Source organism: Taudactylus pleione, unplaced genomic scaffold, assembly GCF_031769625.1.
Source record: "Taudactylus pleione unplaced genomic scaffold, aTauple2 ptg000041l, whole genome shotgun sequence".
Classification (NCBI taxonomy): Eukaryota; Metazoa; Chordata; class Amphibia; order Anura; family Myobatrachidae; genus Taudactylus; species Taudactylus pleione.
This window is the reverse complement of record NW_028284443.1, coordinates 36498263-36515412: the sequence shown is the minus strand read 5'-3', so window position 1 is coordinate 36515412 and position 17150 is coordinate 36498263. Positions and strand designations below refer to the sequence as shown.

General features: G+C 39.7%; 1 protein-coding gene across 1 annotated transcript in view; it reads left to right on the top strand.

Moving 5' to 3' along the window:
- Nucleotides 1–17150, top strand: part of PCCA (propionyl-CoA carboxylase subunit alpha) — a 578198-nt gene that overhangs the window by 65878 nt on the left and 495170 nt on the right. Inside the window, exons 5-6 of the mRNA XM_088458152.1 lie at nucleotides 1045–1158; nucleotides 1944–1997. Of these exons, the coding sequence (XP_088314278.1) occupies nucleotides 1045–1158; nucleotides 1944–1997 (168 nt within the window). The remainder of the gene's footprint in view (nucleotides 1–1044; nucleotides 1159–1943; nucleotides 1998–17150) is intronic.

The window sequence follows — 17150 nt, the reverse complement described above, 5'->3', positions numbered from 1 at the left end:
GCTGGGGAGGGGGGGGTTCCAGGCAACAGGAAACCCTCCTGCGTTTGCCTATGTTGTCCGCTTTTATAACTTTTAAGTTGGCTCATTAGAATGTTTCCTAGTTTTCATTAGTTTATTCAGTTATTATTCAATTATTTGTATTTCATGCCTTGTACACACCAGCAGTTTGTGTATACTGTATTACATTAAAGTCATGCAATGTTATTGCATGCTGTCTCCTAGTATTCATAACCAGCCTGGGAAACCTGAAGCAGCACAATATCACTGTCAGTATGAGCTTGTCCAATTTGCTGTCCTGTCCTTTTAAGCTGATAAGTCTGTTTAATCAGCGATGACTCTTCTGGGTTTTGCTTCCGTGTTTGTTTTTTACCCTTGTTTGTTTTTCTGTTGCCTTACAGAATTTAGCAATTTTTTTTATCGTACTCTACGTGTTTTTTTTCTTAGTAACAATGGCAGTAAAATCGTAAGATAAAATATTGTGTTCAAAACACAAACTCTAACACTGGGTGTTAGAGGTGTGAAAGAAGCAAAAAAAATTGAATAAAGATATAGAATATTTGAACAAGCAAAATGGTAATTTTAAAAATAATGTTTTAGTCCTGCAATTATTAAATTTAGAAAGTAAATTTGTTATAACTTGTGTTTTTTTTTTTTTTTTTTTTTTTTAGCTCGCTTGAGCACCTTAAATAAATATACTGTATATGTAGCCTTTCTCATTTTTGAATGGAAAGCCTAAAAGTAATAATATATCTATAGTAATAATATGATAGAAAAAAAAATTGTTTTTTCTTTTGTTATTGCACTTATGTCATATTGTGATCATATAAACAAATATTTCTAAGAATTGACTTGAATGCTTTGTTATATAAAACGACATATAAAGGCTTTAGCTTTCTAACACATGGTTTTAGAATGGTGAATATATATCTTACTGTACTTATCTTTACAACAATCAAATTTTTCCAATTTCCTTTGTACATTGCAAGCTGATGGTAATTACTTTTGCTGTGAGCATCTGTCAATGCAGAATTTTTGTCTCTTCAGGTTCATGTGAAAATGGCGGATGAAGCGATCTGTGTTGGCCCAGCTCCCACTAGCAAAAGCTACCTCAACATGGATGCCATCATGGAAGCCATTAAGAAAACTGGGGCCCAAGCTGTGAGTCTGAAAGGCTCTATCTGCTGCAGCTGTTTCAGATATAGAAGGCAAAATAGCCAGAATTTGTATTTAGAAAAAAAAAAAAAATAACAGAAAAGGACTGAATATTCTGTTCTTGTTTGGCTCATGTCACATGAGTTAAATGTGGCCGAAATCTCTACTGGAAATCAAAGGCTTTTGAAGCATCTGGCAAGGCTGGTGGCAGTTCCTGCAGGTGGCTGCTGGATTCAGAAATCACACCAGGGAGCAGCTTCAGTTCATTCCCAAATATGCTGGGGGAAAAAAAAATCCCAATTAGTTTTAACCCTTTCATTGGCACTTTCATTTCATTTCTTTGTCAAGAAAAAAAGGAAAAACTATTTATGCTGTAATTATTCATTAATTATTCACACTACAGTCTTATCTGGTGGAGTAGGTAACAATTTCAAAAACATTACATATTTTTACATATTTTACTATGAAGACTTCTGAATTCATTTTACGGACATATATTTTTTATTTAAAATTTTCTTTTTAATCCTTGTATTACATTGCAAAATTATCCAAGTATGCCGTGTGTTTTTTCTTTTTTTTTTCTTTCACATGTGTCTTATTCATGCATTTTTGATCCTATGCATGTTACCTATACACATTATGTAATAGACATAAGCTTGTTTAGATTTTAAAATTTCTGTGTCTAGACTCGTATAATGATAACTGCTTAAATCTCTTTCAGCAATGGGATATAATGGAAGCATTTACTTAAGCGCTTATTATGATAACACCCCCCTGTTTTTATTTTCCAGGTCCACCCAGGATATGGGTTTCTTTCTGAAAACAAAGAATTCGCCCGACGTCTGGTAAGTTGAGTTGTTTTGTGGTGGCTAATGAATCCTTAGGATAAGCAGCAGAGTGGTATGATGTAGTGGCTGCATTCAGCAGTGAAAGGTGTCTGATTATGTCCATGGCTAAAAGCACTGTTGTTAGGGCCCATTTGTAGCTTAACCTGCCCTCATTACTGTATATTGTTCTATTAGCAAGCAAAAGTGTCACAATATCAGATCTTTATGCAGTTTTTTTGTAGCACTGTGTGCATATAGAAGTATATGTGATATATTTATAATATTTTTATGATCCTTCTCCTTTGACTATAGCATATGTGTACTGTAACTGTTTTTCTATAATGAAATTAACACGAGAATGTATTGAACATAATTCTGTTAAATTTAAACTACTGTTGACAGGTGAAAAAATAAACCTATTTTATAATTACATGCAGTTGATATTTTTGCACAAATTAATAACAAAAATATATCCTGAAGTATTGAGTATCCCTGCTACAATATACATTCCAGATGTTACAGATATGATTTTGATGCCCATTAATCCATTTTCAAGTAGTGTTTTTATCAATCAAAGTAGTTTCATCTATTAAAAGTGGACCAGAATTACACATTTCTTTCAGGAGGCATATCTGAGTTCTAAAGGGATTTTATAATATTTCTTAAGTGGTTCTTGAACACTCACAAATACATAAATGAACGCATGTCAAATAATATCTGCCTTGTAGGATTAATAGGCTATTACTTGTAAAAAGTTTTATGTCCTAGCAAAGATGCTGATACTTTGTTTCTGTGTTCTTTGTTGTCTCTAGAGTGGCCAATATGTTAAAATTTGTTTTAAAAAGAATTCTTGAAATATATTAAAGTGGTGGTCAGTTTATAATGCGTTTTGTTACGGAGATTTAATTTTGTGTACATACGTGTTTGCTTGCCAGTCTGTTTGTACTGCTTTTTAGTTAAGTGGAGTAATATTTGTTGTAGTGTAAGTGAAATGATGTCTGCTCATGGTTTCCCATTTCCAGGGAATGTTAATGAGCTATGTAATAAAGGATTAGCTGTTTTAGCTTTGAATACCTGTATGTCTTTAGTGAGGGTAATAGACCAAAGGCTGTCTAGAAGAAACAAGTTAGAGTGGTTCTGTGTATGTATTTCGACTGCATTGGTTCTATGTATATATATTTTGACTGCATATTATTTAATTATAATTTATTCTAACATTGAGCTTGTGATTTCACCTGATTTGTCACCTGATTGACCTGTTCATACAGCAAGAGTAAAAATGTCATGACACCATGCATCATGACCTAACATAGTCTGAGAGTGTTCCACTGTGGAATCGATCTAAAGACTTCTATACCAGAATCCCTCACTAGAAATATTTATTCAATAACTATTCACCTATGAATCATATTCTCATTCTTATCACTTTAAATGAAAAGCTGTCTTCCACACAATGTACTGTATACAAAAAGACAGTATTCGTGCTTTCCATTGAGTTTTTACCTTTCCTTTCCCTGTAGTTTTTTCAGAGCTACATAGATAGTCATAGTAGAAGGACACTTACTGTAAATACTATTATTTCACCAGATTACTGTCCTGGTTCTGGGCTCAGCTGTCTGCTTGCATTATTTATATATATATATATATATATATATATATATATATATATTACATTGACTGTGTTAAGTGTGTGTAGCGTGAGTATTGTTAGAAAGGCTGAAGACTAGTGCATGTACTGGCAGGAGCATGCTCAGTGTGTGCATGAGAATCATCGTGTGACATCAAGTTGCCAGCTTTCAAGAAATTCAACTCTGATCACGAGGTCCGTATCATAGGAACTGCAAAACACATCAGCTGCTCATTTAAATAATGCCTAAAGGATTTCTGACACAGAGAGGGAGGGCACAGTGTTATAGCTGCTGTTTTGTAGCTGGTGTGTTATGAAATGTACCTCAGTTAGGCTTTAATTGAGGCTGTACTGTTGTTCAGCATTTTCAAAACTGCATGACAGGTATGCTTTTTAATATATATTTTTGAAATCTAAACTTATCTAATGACGTCTATTAAGTTAGTTGGAAGAGTTACAGTAAAGTGTTTTGTAACCATTATTATATAGTCACTGCAGCACAAAAATATTGCACATATCTTTTTTTTTTTTTTTTTAATTATATTTTTTTACTTAAGTGCACACCACTTCATCAACTAAAATCTAATGATTATGATTTTACGAGAGAGAAAAGAAACCATGAGCCGTATTCAATTAGAGTGGATCCGCAATACTTTTTCGCCTCCCAGACGTTTTGCCTATATTGCGTCTTTTGTAGGCAGAAAAGTATCGCGCCCGTGCCGGCTTTACCCCGTATTCAATATGGAAGTAAGCAAAAACTGGACCCGCCGAAACTTGAACAGGCGGAAAGTCCTGTCATTTGGGGAAATCAGCCTGACACCCCCCAAAAGATGCTCTGACATGGGGGTTCACTATGGTACCCCCTGATTTGGCTTGCTGAAGGTATTTGGTGGTTTTAAATGGGCTCAAAAGCTGCTAAATAGCGTTTTTCTATACGTGGTGCAGAATAGTATTCAGGAGTATTTTTTCCAGAAAATAAGTTATCCCAGCAAATTTGGGGTACTTGAAAATGGGGGCCAGCATAAAGTTAAGTTGAAAAAATCGTGAAAAATCCACCTTCCGCAAGCATCTGCAATGAAAAAAACACCTGGGGCATACTTGGGGACCCCCCCAGAGTCAAGTTCGCTGTTTTTTTTCTTTGTCCCCTAACATTTTTTTTTTTTACCCCCAAATTCTAAGTGATTTTTTGGGGTGTTTTTATTATTTTTTTTTACACAGTTTATCTTTGGGGGACTGTCTGAAGGCTGCACGGTGGTTCCTGCAACGTTGCATCCCAAAACCCCAATTCTGCACTTTTTTCCGCCTGGTATTCATAGGCGAAACTTTTCCGCCTATTACATTGCATTGACTTTCCGCCTAGGTGGAAAGTCTTTCAAATTCAATACGGAGTAAAATCAAACAGGCGAAAATGACGTTATCGCCAAAAACACGAGAAAACTGCTTTTTGCTTCAAATTGAATACGGCCCTATGTGTTCAATCATCCATGTATGTACACGCAAAAACCTGAAGCCGCATATTGCAGCTTTGGTATGTGTTACAAATTTTGTTGGACATGTTGTAAGGGATCAACCCAAAATGAAGTAGTTTTTGTTATGTGCATGTGTAAAAAATATTTTTTTTCTTTGTTTTTAACAAATATTTTGGAGTTCAGGAAACCGGAAAATGCTGAGATTTCTGCAATTTTATCACAAGTGACATTTTTTTTTTTTAAAAGGCAAAACCCACCTGGAAACTAGAACCATTATAAATGTCCAGATAACAGTCAAGACGGGCTTAAGGAATGTTCAGTGATGTGTGCCCCCCAAAAATAATAATAATAATCCTAATATATTTATTTTTGGTTTATTTTGTTCTTGGTATTTGTAAATAGAGACTAGGTTTATAGGTTAAATAATTAATACTTTATATTAAGAACACATTCCCTGCAGTTCAGTGACTGTATTTTTGTAGATTACAAAATAGTTATAGAGCCAGCCCTCTCTTGTTAAAGGTGCGTAAACACAACGATTTTTTGAACAATTTAACTATAACAAGGTCGTTATCGTTCAATCGAGTTACAAACTTGTTCAAGCGTGCTCCAGTTTGTAGTTCACTTCAGACTGTCCAACATAACGATTTTCATTAAGGGAAGGAACATTTTTCGTTCATCGTAAAAATCGTTCATTACACTTCAAAAAATCGTTCACTTTTGAAGGGAAAATCTGACAGATAATTGTTGGTTACAAAATCGTTACGTGTGTATGCACTTTAAGGATATAAGGATATGACCGATAAAGGGAAGAGTGCATTGCCCAAAAGTATGAAATCTATTTTGTCCTTGTAATAAAGGTTGCCAGGCCAGCCATTTTAATGAGACACAAAAATACTTATTTACTGCAATCTGTGGATTTGGATGGCAATAACGCTTTACTTTATCATGTATCATATCTCTGAACTGATTGCATACACAGAGTACATTTCAAATGACTTAATTTCAAATAGCATGACGACTCCAAGTGGCACAAACGTTATTTGAATGAGTCCGTGATGGACTAGCACCCACTGAAACCCTAAGTGAGTCTGACAGAAATGTATTTTTTATTTCTGCTATAGATTTGTTCTTACAAGCCACACATATATTTTCACTCACTTAATCCTAAAACTTAACTACCTAAAAAAAAAAAAAAAGTTTTAATTGCAAAACATAAATTGCAACACAATTAGTGAGCATAATGTTAACATAAAATCTGTATTTTTTCACTTCATACAATTCACCAGTTGTGTTTGTGCTTAGCAGTACTGTATGCTGGATCCTGAAAAACTGCTTAGATTGCGATACAAAAAGTTAGTTTTGACGTCAAGTTGTGAGGGTAGAAGTATGGAAATTTAGACTGCTGTTAGCAACAGATTCACTGTTACATACAGCTCAATTCTCCCTCTATTATGGGCCATTTGTGAGGTGGTCTTTTTGCCCCATTATGAGACAAATAGATTTTAGGCAGATTTAGCTACTCTGTGTACAAATCTGGCCATTGAGCATCTGGGTATGTTGAGCATCCTACTGTAGATATACAAATTGTTCAATTACAGTGAGAATGTAATTGGTAATTTATCTTATCATAACTGATCCATTCCCTTATTAAAAATGGCAACAATGATCTGGAAAATTCTGACTGTATGATAAAATAGAGTACACATTAGACAATGCACGATCTATAGCACCCAGCCATGCTCCGGAGTCTGATCAGTTCAGGTGCTGCAGGTCTGGTTTGAAAAAAGATATTTTAAAGCAAGTATCCTATATTATGAGAGCAATAGTGAGACAAAGAGTGGTCGTTGTCTTTAATTAACACTTGGTGGGCTCAGATTGCATTTAATCCCACTCTGATGAGCATATAACTGCTTTCATGTTCATTATGATCGTAATGAGTCAAAGAAAAGTGGAGACATTTGTAGAATTGTTTCTCACTTTTTTTCTAGCTTCTTAAGGCCCCCATACATGTCACGATTTTTTACACGATATGGCCATTTTCGATGGATCATAACGACCTGTCGTATAAAAAGAGGTGTTTTCATACACTACGCCAGGGACGCGCATCGTAATAGTGTATCGTCATCGTAGATCAAATGGTTTTGCAGAAAGATTTCGACCAATCGTGTTCGATGTGACACACATCAATCGCACTTTTGCTGATGTACGATGTCCCTGGCAACTCCCCTCCCCCATTGGAGGAGGGGATGCATCGTGTGGTTATTTGCTGCATACGATATATCTTATTAAAACGATTTGCTATCGTTTAAGATCCATCTAATTGTATGGTCGTTTGTACAATCGTTCCTTTTCTTTACACAAATCGTACAGAATGTCAAGGGAAGATTTTTCAAGGGAAATCGTATGCGAGATCGGATCTTATACAAATTGCACCGTTTATGGGGGCCTTTAGAGCCATGTGCTAGGATACCTGCTTACAGTTTTCAATCCGTTCTTTCCCAGAAATCATGTAGAATGCATGAAATCAGTTAATAGAGCAGAAATCTTATTTAAATATGTTTTTTTTACCTGGCTGTTTAGTTGCTTGTAAATACAAATGTCCGGGAAGTAGGGTAACATCATCGGTATATTTGCATTTTAGCTACATATTGCTACAGATTTGTGTAAATATTATGCAACCTGATACTATATTACTATACTATATGATAGTATATTAATTAGTTAGAATTCATTTAAATTCCACTTTTAAAGCACATGCCATTCTTACCCTGGACATTAATAAATGGGGCCCTAAATAGGGTCTAAACTCTTTAAGATCGCATTTGCAATGTGACTTCGGCATGATATTACTACCCATGATCACATAGCGCCGGAAGGAGCCCATCCCTGCGACGTGCCAGTAGTGCTGTCTGCACATACGTGGCCGCCGTTGCTGTAGAGGGTTCCGGGGGAATCCTCTCCCGGATAATTATGTGATCTGTAGCCCATAGGCTACAGCGGCTAACACCATCTTCAGATGCATCGCATTGTGGAAGTTGGTGAATTTGGCAGCATCGCATCCCCCATAGAAACCTATGGGGGGATACGGCTGCCAGCAGGAATGAAGGGAATGGAGGGTTCGGTCACCTCTGTCTTACATCTGGGGAAAACTTAATTTTTGGGATTAACCACTTAATTGGTGGCGTCGCATGTGATGCGACCACAGCCAGCAGTGCTTCAGCTGGCAACCTCACATCACATGCCACCGTGCTGCCACATTCTCCCGGATTTTGCAGCGGAGATCCGATCTGTGACTGCCGACATCACTTCCAGAATGGTGCACCAGAATGCTGTGCAAACGGCACTCTGGGGCGCATGTGCTGGGAATTGCAGTGCGAGGAGGGGAACCTTAGCAGGGGGAACTGATCATCAGTCCCCCCTGACACACTCTCCGCTGTCATCTGAAGGGGGGGTTGTCTGCCCACGGGGGCTGGGGGGGTAACCAGGGGGGGAAATCGATATTCAGTGTGGTTTAGCGGGCACAAATAGAGAGTAATAGGACTCTGGAAAGGGGGTAAAATTATAAAAAAAAATAAAAAAATACTGGTCACAGGAGGAGGAGGATAGGGGCAAAAAAAAAGGTCTTTTCACAGGGGGGAGGGTTAGTTTAGAAAACAGGGATTTGTTTACTATTAATGGGGTCTATTGCCTATAGGGGGTAGGTAATTATTTTATAATGGGAGACTATGGACACGGAGGGATATATGCAATCACAGAAGAAAAGCGCAAACGTGAGAATAGTAAAAAAAACACAATATTTAATAAAATCTGCTCGCATACATCAAAGTTAGAAGTTTCATGAGTGATCTGGCGGGTCTGTAAACTTAGCCGGACATCTTCCGTACTCAGCGACCAGCCGCACACCGCACTGCCTCTGGAAGTAGACAGATGACTGTTCCACAGTCTCACAGTTCCTGGCCACGCCCAACTAGTTTCGTCAGAGACTTCATCAAGGGGTGTCACCCTAGCCACCGGTCCTAGTGAACAGCCGGTCGCAAGACATTTTGCCGAGGCTAAACATAACATTTCTACATTGAGGTATCGCATCATTGACCATATACCCCCATTAGTCAGAGGGGGAGACCGTGTTAAAAAAACATCTTCAGAGTGAGTCTAGTTGGATAATCAGATTGGACACATTGTCACCCAGAGGCCTTAATAAAACATTGGGCTTACATTGTTTCATTTAAAGCAATATTCCAACACTATTGTGTATTTTAGCTCATATGTAGATCAGGCTGATGCTTTGGTTAGTATGACCCTTGCAGGCCGCGATGCATACCTTCTTGATGTTTTTGTTTGTAAGCTCCTAGGATGTGGAGGGGCTGATATTCGGGCGCCAGGACATAATGTATTTTCTATCTGTTATGTTCCACTACATTATTTATTCTATGTGGTTGTGAATCAGACATATACCCTGGCTATTTGGTCTCTATTTGCCAATTAAGGTATCATATTGTCCATTTACTTCATACGATATGTGGGATGAATCCCGATTGTTGTTATAATGTTGCTCAGGTCATTTGAATATGAAATAATAATTTTTTAACTATGTGTATTTATCTGGTTTGTGTATGTATGTTGATTTATGTATTTTTTTAATCTACTTAGTGTTGAGTGACACAGTCATATAGTTTGGCGAGACCCTCACGGGGGGTTTTAAGGTTGTTTCAGTGTATCACTTATGCCTGATATTTGCACTAATATGCAATTTCACATTCATGCTTCTAATTAGCCCATTTATGCAATAAGGGTTATCGTCGTTTTAGTTTATTGTTTCATTTTTTGACACTGTATTAAGATTTATTTGTTGTAATATCACTATGGTTACACGGACCATTATGATGTAATGTCCGGTGCGACTGCCTCAGAGCGTCCAGCATCAAAGCTTCCCTGGCAATGTAATGGACTGGCGCCCCCCTTGCAGTGCCCCCAGGAGTAACCCCCCCCCCTATGTTGCATTGCCCCCAGTAGTAGTCCCCCCCCTATACAGTGCCCCCAGTAGTAGTACCCCCTATACAGTGCCCCCAGTAGCGGTCCCCCCTATACAATGCCCCCAGTAGCGGCCCTCCCCCTATAAAGTGCCCCCAGTAGTGGGCACCCCCCCATAAAGTGCCCCCTGTAGTGGCCACCCCCTAAACAGTGTCACCCCACCCCCCTGCTGTACCAGGCTTGCGCGCACACAAAATACAACTTACCTGATCCCTGCTCCTGACACGACCGCCGCTGTCCACTCCGAGTCCCGGCCATTCTATTGCAGTATGGGAGAGACGTCATGACGTCTCTCCAATCACACGCTGTGGGGGGATCCAGAAGACGGAGCTCATGAGTGATCTCCAGCCGGCTCCCTCCGTGGACGACGCAGCAGCCAATGAGAGTCTGCCTGATTCTCATTGGCTGGCTGCTATAACAAACACGGGGTAGTCCACCTCTTGGCTGCTGGTGGCACTGCCGGACAGCGCCCCCCCCTTTGGTCGGAGCCCCTGGCGATTGCCATCCTGGCCAATGGGTAAATACGTCCCTGAACCACTGGTATGGTCACATTCTAATCAACAGGGATGCGGATAACACATATTCAGCTTTTATTGGATAGACCCCAGCCACCAGGATTGGGCCTGGTCATTCTCCTGCCTCAAGAGACGCCCTTCTCACCCTTTTCACAAACTACCATAAACATTTATAGGGTACTCTATAAAACAGTTATTGTCACTGAAAGCGATTTGACTTCCCTCCAGGGTAGAAACTTCACGTTTAGACATTTTAGCTAGGAAATGATCACTTTTATACCAATATCCTCCATTTTAGTGGCCCAACAAAACCTGCTGCCTAGGGCAGCTGCCTTACTTTACACTATGATAGGCACACCTCTTCATCTGACAGTTGTAAAGGTGATGAAATGTAGGAGGTGAGAGGATTTGTTTAATCTAACGTGGCCATAAGTATGAACTGATGATGCAGTGCTCACAGCTTGAGTGCTTCTGTTCTATAGATGAAGAGCCAGAAACAGACTAAGGCTATGCACACACAGGGGAGCACGGGAAACTTTTATCCTCCTGTGGTGTGTTAACCCACGCTATGTTCACCATAATATGAACGCGGTGTAAACAGCTTTTGGGGAAAAAAATTCTTAAGAAGTTCCGTCTGTCATTACTGCTGATCATTCATTGAGATGCCGGGTGAAGCTAGGATATTTGTTATTTTCATGTTGAGTGCACCTGCAGGGAGATATTTAAACACTTGTCAGTACGACTAATAACTTTTCATAGTTACGTGATGCCTAATAAAAGATGTGCAAGTTGCTCATATATACATTGCTTATTAGTAGCCAATAAAGTATTGTAAATATACTGATTAAAGTGTTTGGTACTATTTCCAGCACACACATCATAGGTCATGGCATCTGCTCTCATTGTAATAGGGTTAACACTGGGGGAAAAAGTCAAGCAATTTTCAAATGCACTTGACATGCGTATTTATAGCTTTTTTTGTTTTTATTTACATTTGGATTTCACTCTGGTCTTCCCCGATATGGATTGAACAAAATGCCCTCTGAAAGCTACTGCACAGAAAGCAAACACTTGTATAAGCAGCAGTAGGCTTAGTGGCATTAGAGGCAATGGTTTCTAGTGTATAATCCGTTTACATGTGTTTTTATGTAGCGTAAAAAACAAGTAAGTAGGTATGAGGCCTAAAACTGTTACTGATTCATAGGTAACATTTTTCTTCTAATGATGTTGTTTTTTTTTTTTTTCTTTGTATATCTACTTTTGCTTTAGCCTGTTTGTTTCCCAATATGACCTCTCCCATCAGGCAGTGTACACAATAATATGTCTTTCTATAGTCTTCGTTATTTCTACTTTTTATTTATTTGATTATAAATATTTATTAACTCTGCAGCTCAATTAGAACTGCAGTGTTAACGTATTGTCTTATATTATGTGGATTTTCCAGGTCACAAGATGGTTGTTTGCATCTGTGTGCTAATAAAATATGAATACAATCAATGCTGACCACAGGGGGTTTGCAGTGGGATGCTATGCTTTGATGTTTTTTCTTGCACCATGAGAATGAGTCAAGAAGAGGAGATTATATTGATTCGGGTCTTGATATTGGAAAAAAATGCAAACATCAGTACTGTCCAGGAGTAAACTTTTATATGGTTGGAAATTATGGTTTATTTTGCTTAAGATCATATAATTAAGATGTAAAAAGTAGGGTGAAAATAGAAGAAATTCTTCTATTTCTAGATTTAGTTTTGTAATAAAAATGCTCTTGAAATGGCTTTTTATTAAAATGTTTATCTAACTTTATCTCATTTGCAACATTTTGTTGTCCTTCTGATGGTGTAGTACACCTGGCCAGTACGATATAGAAGGTACAAATCCCTAGTTATTTTTTTTTCCCTTAACCTTGCTTTGTGAATAAACACATGGGAATTATTGCTGACTTTAACCATTATTAAAATCAAGTTGCTTTCCTTTAACTTATAATTAAATTTTATCTTCGGAACCAACGCTATTGGACTGTCAAGTTTCTGGTACCCTGTAGATCTGGCACTGGGCCCAGGGTATTAACTGAAGAGTGCAGGAAACAGGGAGGCTTCAAGATGCCACAACTCATAGGTAATACAGGTACTGGCTGCTAGAGGCACTAGGAATCACGGACCGGTGCAATGCAAGGATACTAGAATGGAACAGGAACCCAAGCCACCGGGCAGCCTCTCACCTAATGGTCCGAGGACCAATCAGACCAGAGAACTACTACAGTGACCAGAAGAACCTGAACTCAAAACAGTATAGTACTGACAGTCTGAACCTGGGAACCAAGCCAGGAATCGGAGTCTTATGTAACCAGGAAATAACTAATGACGCTATATCCCTGGTACAGCTCTGATGCAAGACCTGGACCATAATCCGGAAGGGAAACTCAGGATAGAGAGACACTTCACTTCAGGCACCCACAGTACTGAACATCTCGATGCTAAAAGACTGTGTCCCGATCATCCCTCCAGACCTGGAACCCCAAACGCTGACTGTCAACCAAAGACAAGAGCACACAGCACAGGAAAACCAATATGGTCAACCTAGATTATGCAGTAACCCACTATAGTCAGAGTGTAGCGATACTTGCAACACAGTCCAGATGATGCCTGCACAACTCAGAGTGGAATTATTATTTATTTAAATGGCACCAAAAGTGTTCTGCAGCGCCTTACAAAGTACGTAAATAAATAGGTGACCAGTGACTTACAGCACAATACAATACAATGAAGGACAAGGACATGGTTATACATTGCTACATTAGCGACCATAACACCCAAATAAGCAACAGAGCATAAGCAATCAAGTGTTAGGTGCTCTAGTGGGGAGTAAGAAGTAGATGAAAGTAAAGTAAGGAGAAGCACAAGATGGTAGAGGGCCCTGTTCTTAAGAGCTAACAACCTGCAGGGGAGGGGCAGACAAACAGGGGTGAGACAGATGGGGTAGACAGGGAGGAAGGAGCATGTAGCAGCAAGATGATAGGATGCGAGCTGGAAGGCTTTGAAGAAGTAGTGGGTCTTGAGAGCCCGTTTTAAGGTTTGTAGAGAGTTTGATGGGGAGAGGGAGAGAATTCCAAAGGTGGAGAGCAGCACGGGCAAAATCTTGGAGGCGGGAGTGGGAGGAAGTAATCAGTTGGCTTGAGAGGCGACGTGTATTTGTTGAACGAAGAGGACGGACAGGAGAGAAGCGGGATGAATACGCGCAGGTGATAAGATGTGTGGCAACAGCAGATGGTATGCACCGCAGGTACACTGGTAGAACTGGAAGCTGTCTGTGCAGCATGGTAGCCACAGCGCTGATAGGTGGTACATAGCTGAGGATGCAATGCAGACAATGATGATCAGTCTCTGTGCGGCGTGGGAGCTGCGGCACTGAGAGATGATATACAGCAGTAGATGGAATGCAGACCACAGCAAGTGGTCTGTGTGCGTCGTGGAAGCCGCGGCGCTGGGATGGTATACAGCTGCGATGGTAAACCGCCCCAGTGGTTATCTGTATGCGGCATGGATGCAAACAGCGATGGTGCAGGTGGGTAATGGTTGAGTTTCAGCAAGGAGAGTATCCACAGAAGTAAGCTCTGGAAACACAGGAGACACAGAGCCTGAAATGATTCTCAGGAAGGAATATAGTTGTTCAGGCAATGAGTCTTTCCTAGGCCTGGAAATCTATAGAGTGGTAACAGGTAATTGGTCAGACTGACCAGGTGAGTGGTAATCACTGGGATAGTCTGTTGGAGGTTTTATGGTGCATACACATGGTCAGATTTTTCTTCAGATCTGAACGATAACTATTTAAAAAATTGTTCAATCGTTCATATCTGAAAGAAAAATCTGACATATATGACATGTCTGAACGATGAACGATGCACATTCCCGTTTGTCAGATAACGATATCTGACATCTGATGTGTTTGCAGTCAGTTTTGTACGATTTCCATTCATTTTAATACAGGCTGAAATCGTTTAATTGTTTGCAAATTGTTCAATCGTCCAATCGTTCATCTGACATATCTGACAGTGTGTATGCACCTTTAGACACAGCAATGAATGAATGTTTAACACTGTATGGGCGGCTAAGACCACGATTCGTGACATGGGAAAGACCTCTCACTGAATAATTGTATCAGTCTACTCTTGTATAGCTATTCATCTTGCCATTGATATTCAGTGTGGTTTCTGGTTTACAGCCACACCAGGAAAAGTTAAAGATTACATTTTTTATTAGGTTGGTGTCTCTAGGAACAGAAGAACATACTTCTCCATTCTGGTGTGCCATATTTTTTACTTTGTCTCCTTGACTTGTGGAAAAGCCAAACCCTATGGGAACCTTGGATTCTCCAAATCCAGTTCCAACCGCCACCTCCTACCTTTTGGGTTTTCCTCTTGCCAGAGCTTAAGGAGATTAACATGATACAGTAGTTCACTCTTTCCTTCTCCAAGGTTGAGAGCTTATAAATTATTGGATTTGTGGGCTGTATTACCTCATAGTGCCCTAACCAGGGAGCAAAATGCTTGGTCTCTTGTATGGGAACTAACACCAACACTTTGTCTTGTTGAAATGAAATGCTACCGCTGTCCTATAATACTTCTGATGCTGCCTTTCTTGGGCTGCGCCTATGTGTTGCTGTAGTAAATAGAGCGAGCATTCCAAAGCTCTCTTGCACTTCAGATACAAACTGCACCAGATTTGGTTCTCTTGAAGACTATTGGTCTCACCCCTTCTCAAACACACCTTTTGGCTGTTGCACATAGAGTAGCTGAAAAGGGCTGAACCCAGTAGATGCTTGGGGTACCTCCCCACACCGTAAACATTAAGTGAAGCAAGAGGATAACCCAATCCTTTTACTCTTGAACTACCTCCTTCCTCAGTATGTACTTCAAGGTTCTGTCAAAGTGTTCTACTAGGGCATCAGTTTGTGATTATAGTTTAAAGTATGAGCTGACACATGTTTCTCATAAGATTAGACAGACATAATAGGAGTTCCCCTGATAAGTGAGGATCTCCTTGGGTATCCCCAAGTGAGTAAACCTCCAATACTAACTCCTTAGCTATAGTACTTGAATGTATATATATTTTTTTTAGTGACCCCCTCCTCTGGATAGTGTGTGGCATAGTCTGCCACTACCAGAATATAGTGATGTCCCCAAACTGACTTCTCTAGTGGACCAATAAGGTCTATGGCAATATGTTCAAAAAGAATCTGCACAATAGGTATGGATTTTAAGGGGGCCCTATAAGTAGGCTTAGGGCAGGTTTTCTGACATACTGGACAAGACCAACGTTACTGGCATATGGATTCCCACGCAATACTTTCTCACAATGTTTCTTCACCTAGATGCCCTCCACATGCGATAATGTGCCATTTTTGGTACCAGTGTTACGTGCACCTTTTTAGAGCCCCAAACTGTTCTCTCCCTTAGAATATAAATGAATGTGGATATGTGTGTGTGTGTGTATATGTGTGCATATGTGTGTGTGTGTGTGTGTGTGTGTGTGTGTGTGTATATATATATATATATATATATATATATATATATATAGCAACCACAGGGTACCCGGCACTCAATCTGTAAAGGTAATGCTCCGGTGCCCTTCCATACGGGGAAATGTATAAGGTAGATGAACGGAAGGCACTCAGTGAGCCTCCATGAAAGAACCACAAGGAAGCAACTGTGCTGTGAGTCAACATTTCAGTGTATTAACACTTTTATCAAGACATACAGAACAAAAAGAAAAACATACCTTAAATACTCCTCACCCCGTGTACCACCACCATGCTGCTCCGTCCCGACGGGAGTCCAATGACGTCACATGTGGCACCTCAGCGCGCCAGGGGCATGTCCGAACACCGAGTGCAACAATCACCATGACAACCTGAATAAACAAGAACAGATGAAAGCAGTAGGACATCACTAGAACAAACTGACACCGATGCAGCCGCATCCAAAATCAGTCGGCTAATAACACAATATGATCTGTCATCATGAGTCACATATAATTCATGCATATGATAAATGCAAATGAGCAATATACAGTCTAACCTAACAGGAGAACATATAACAAGAAAAAGACCATAACAGAGGAGGCTGACACCGATATAGCGGCGTCCACGATCAATGGGCTAATTATACAATCTCATATATACTCATGTACCACATATTGCAAAAGCAAAATATATGCAATGAAAAGAACCAGAGTGGGCAGCTAAAGTCCCAGCGCAAGGACAAACTAGAAAAAGCATGAGTACGAATTTATTTCATTGAGCCCCAATGGTTTCAGAGTCTGAAGATCGTGTATCCACCTCGACTCGTGTTGTAATAAAGTACGTCCCCTGTCACCAGCTCTACTCTGGGGTGGGATCCAATCAATGATTTGACAGCGTAAAGTTGCCAAACCATGTTTAAACTCCCTAAAATGTTTAGCGACCGGTTGGTCCATCGGTTTGCTATCTAATGCCGCTCTAATGCTAGAGCGATGTAGAGCCATGCGTTCCT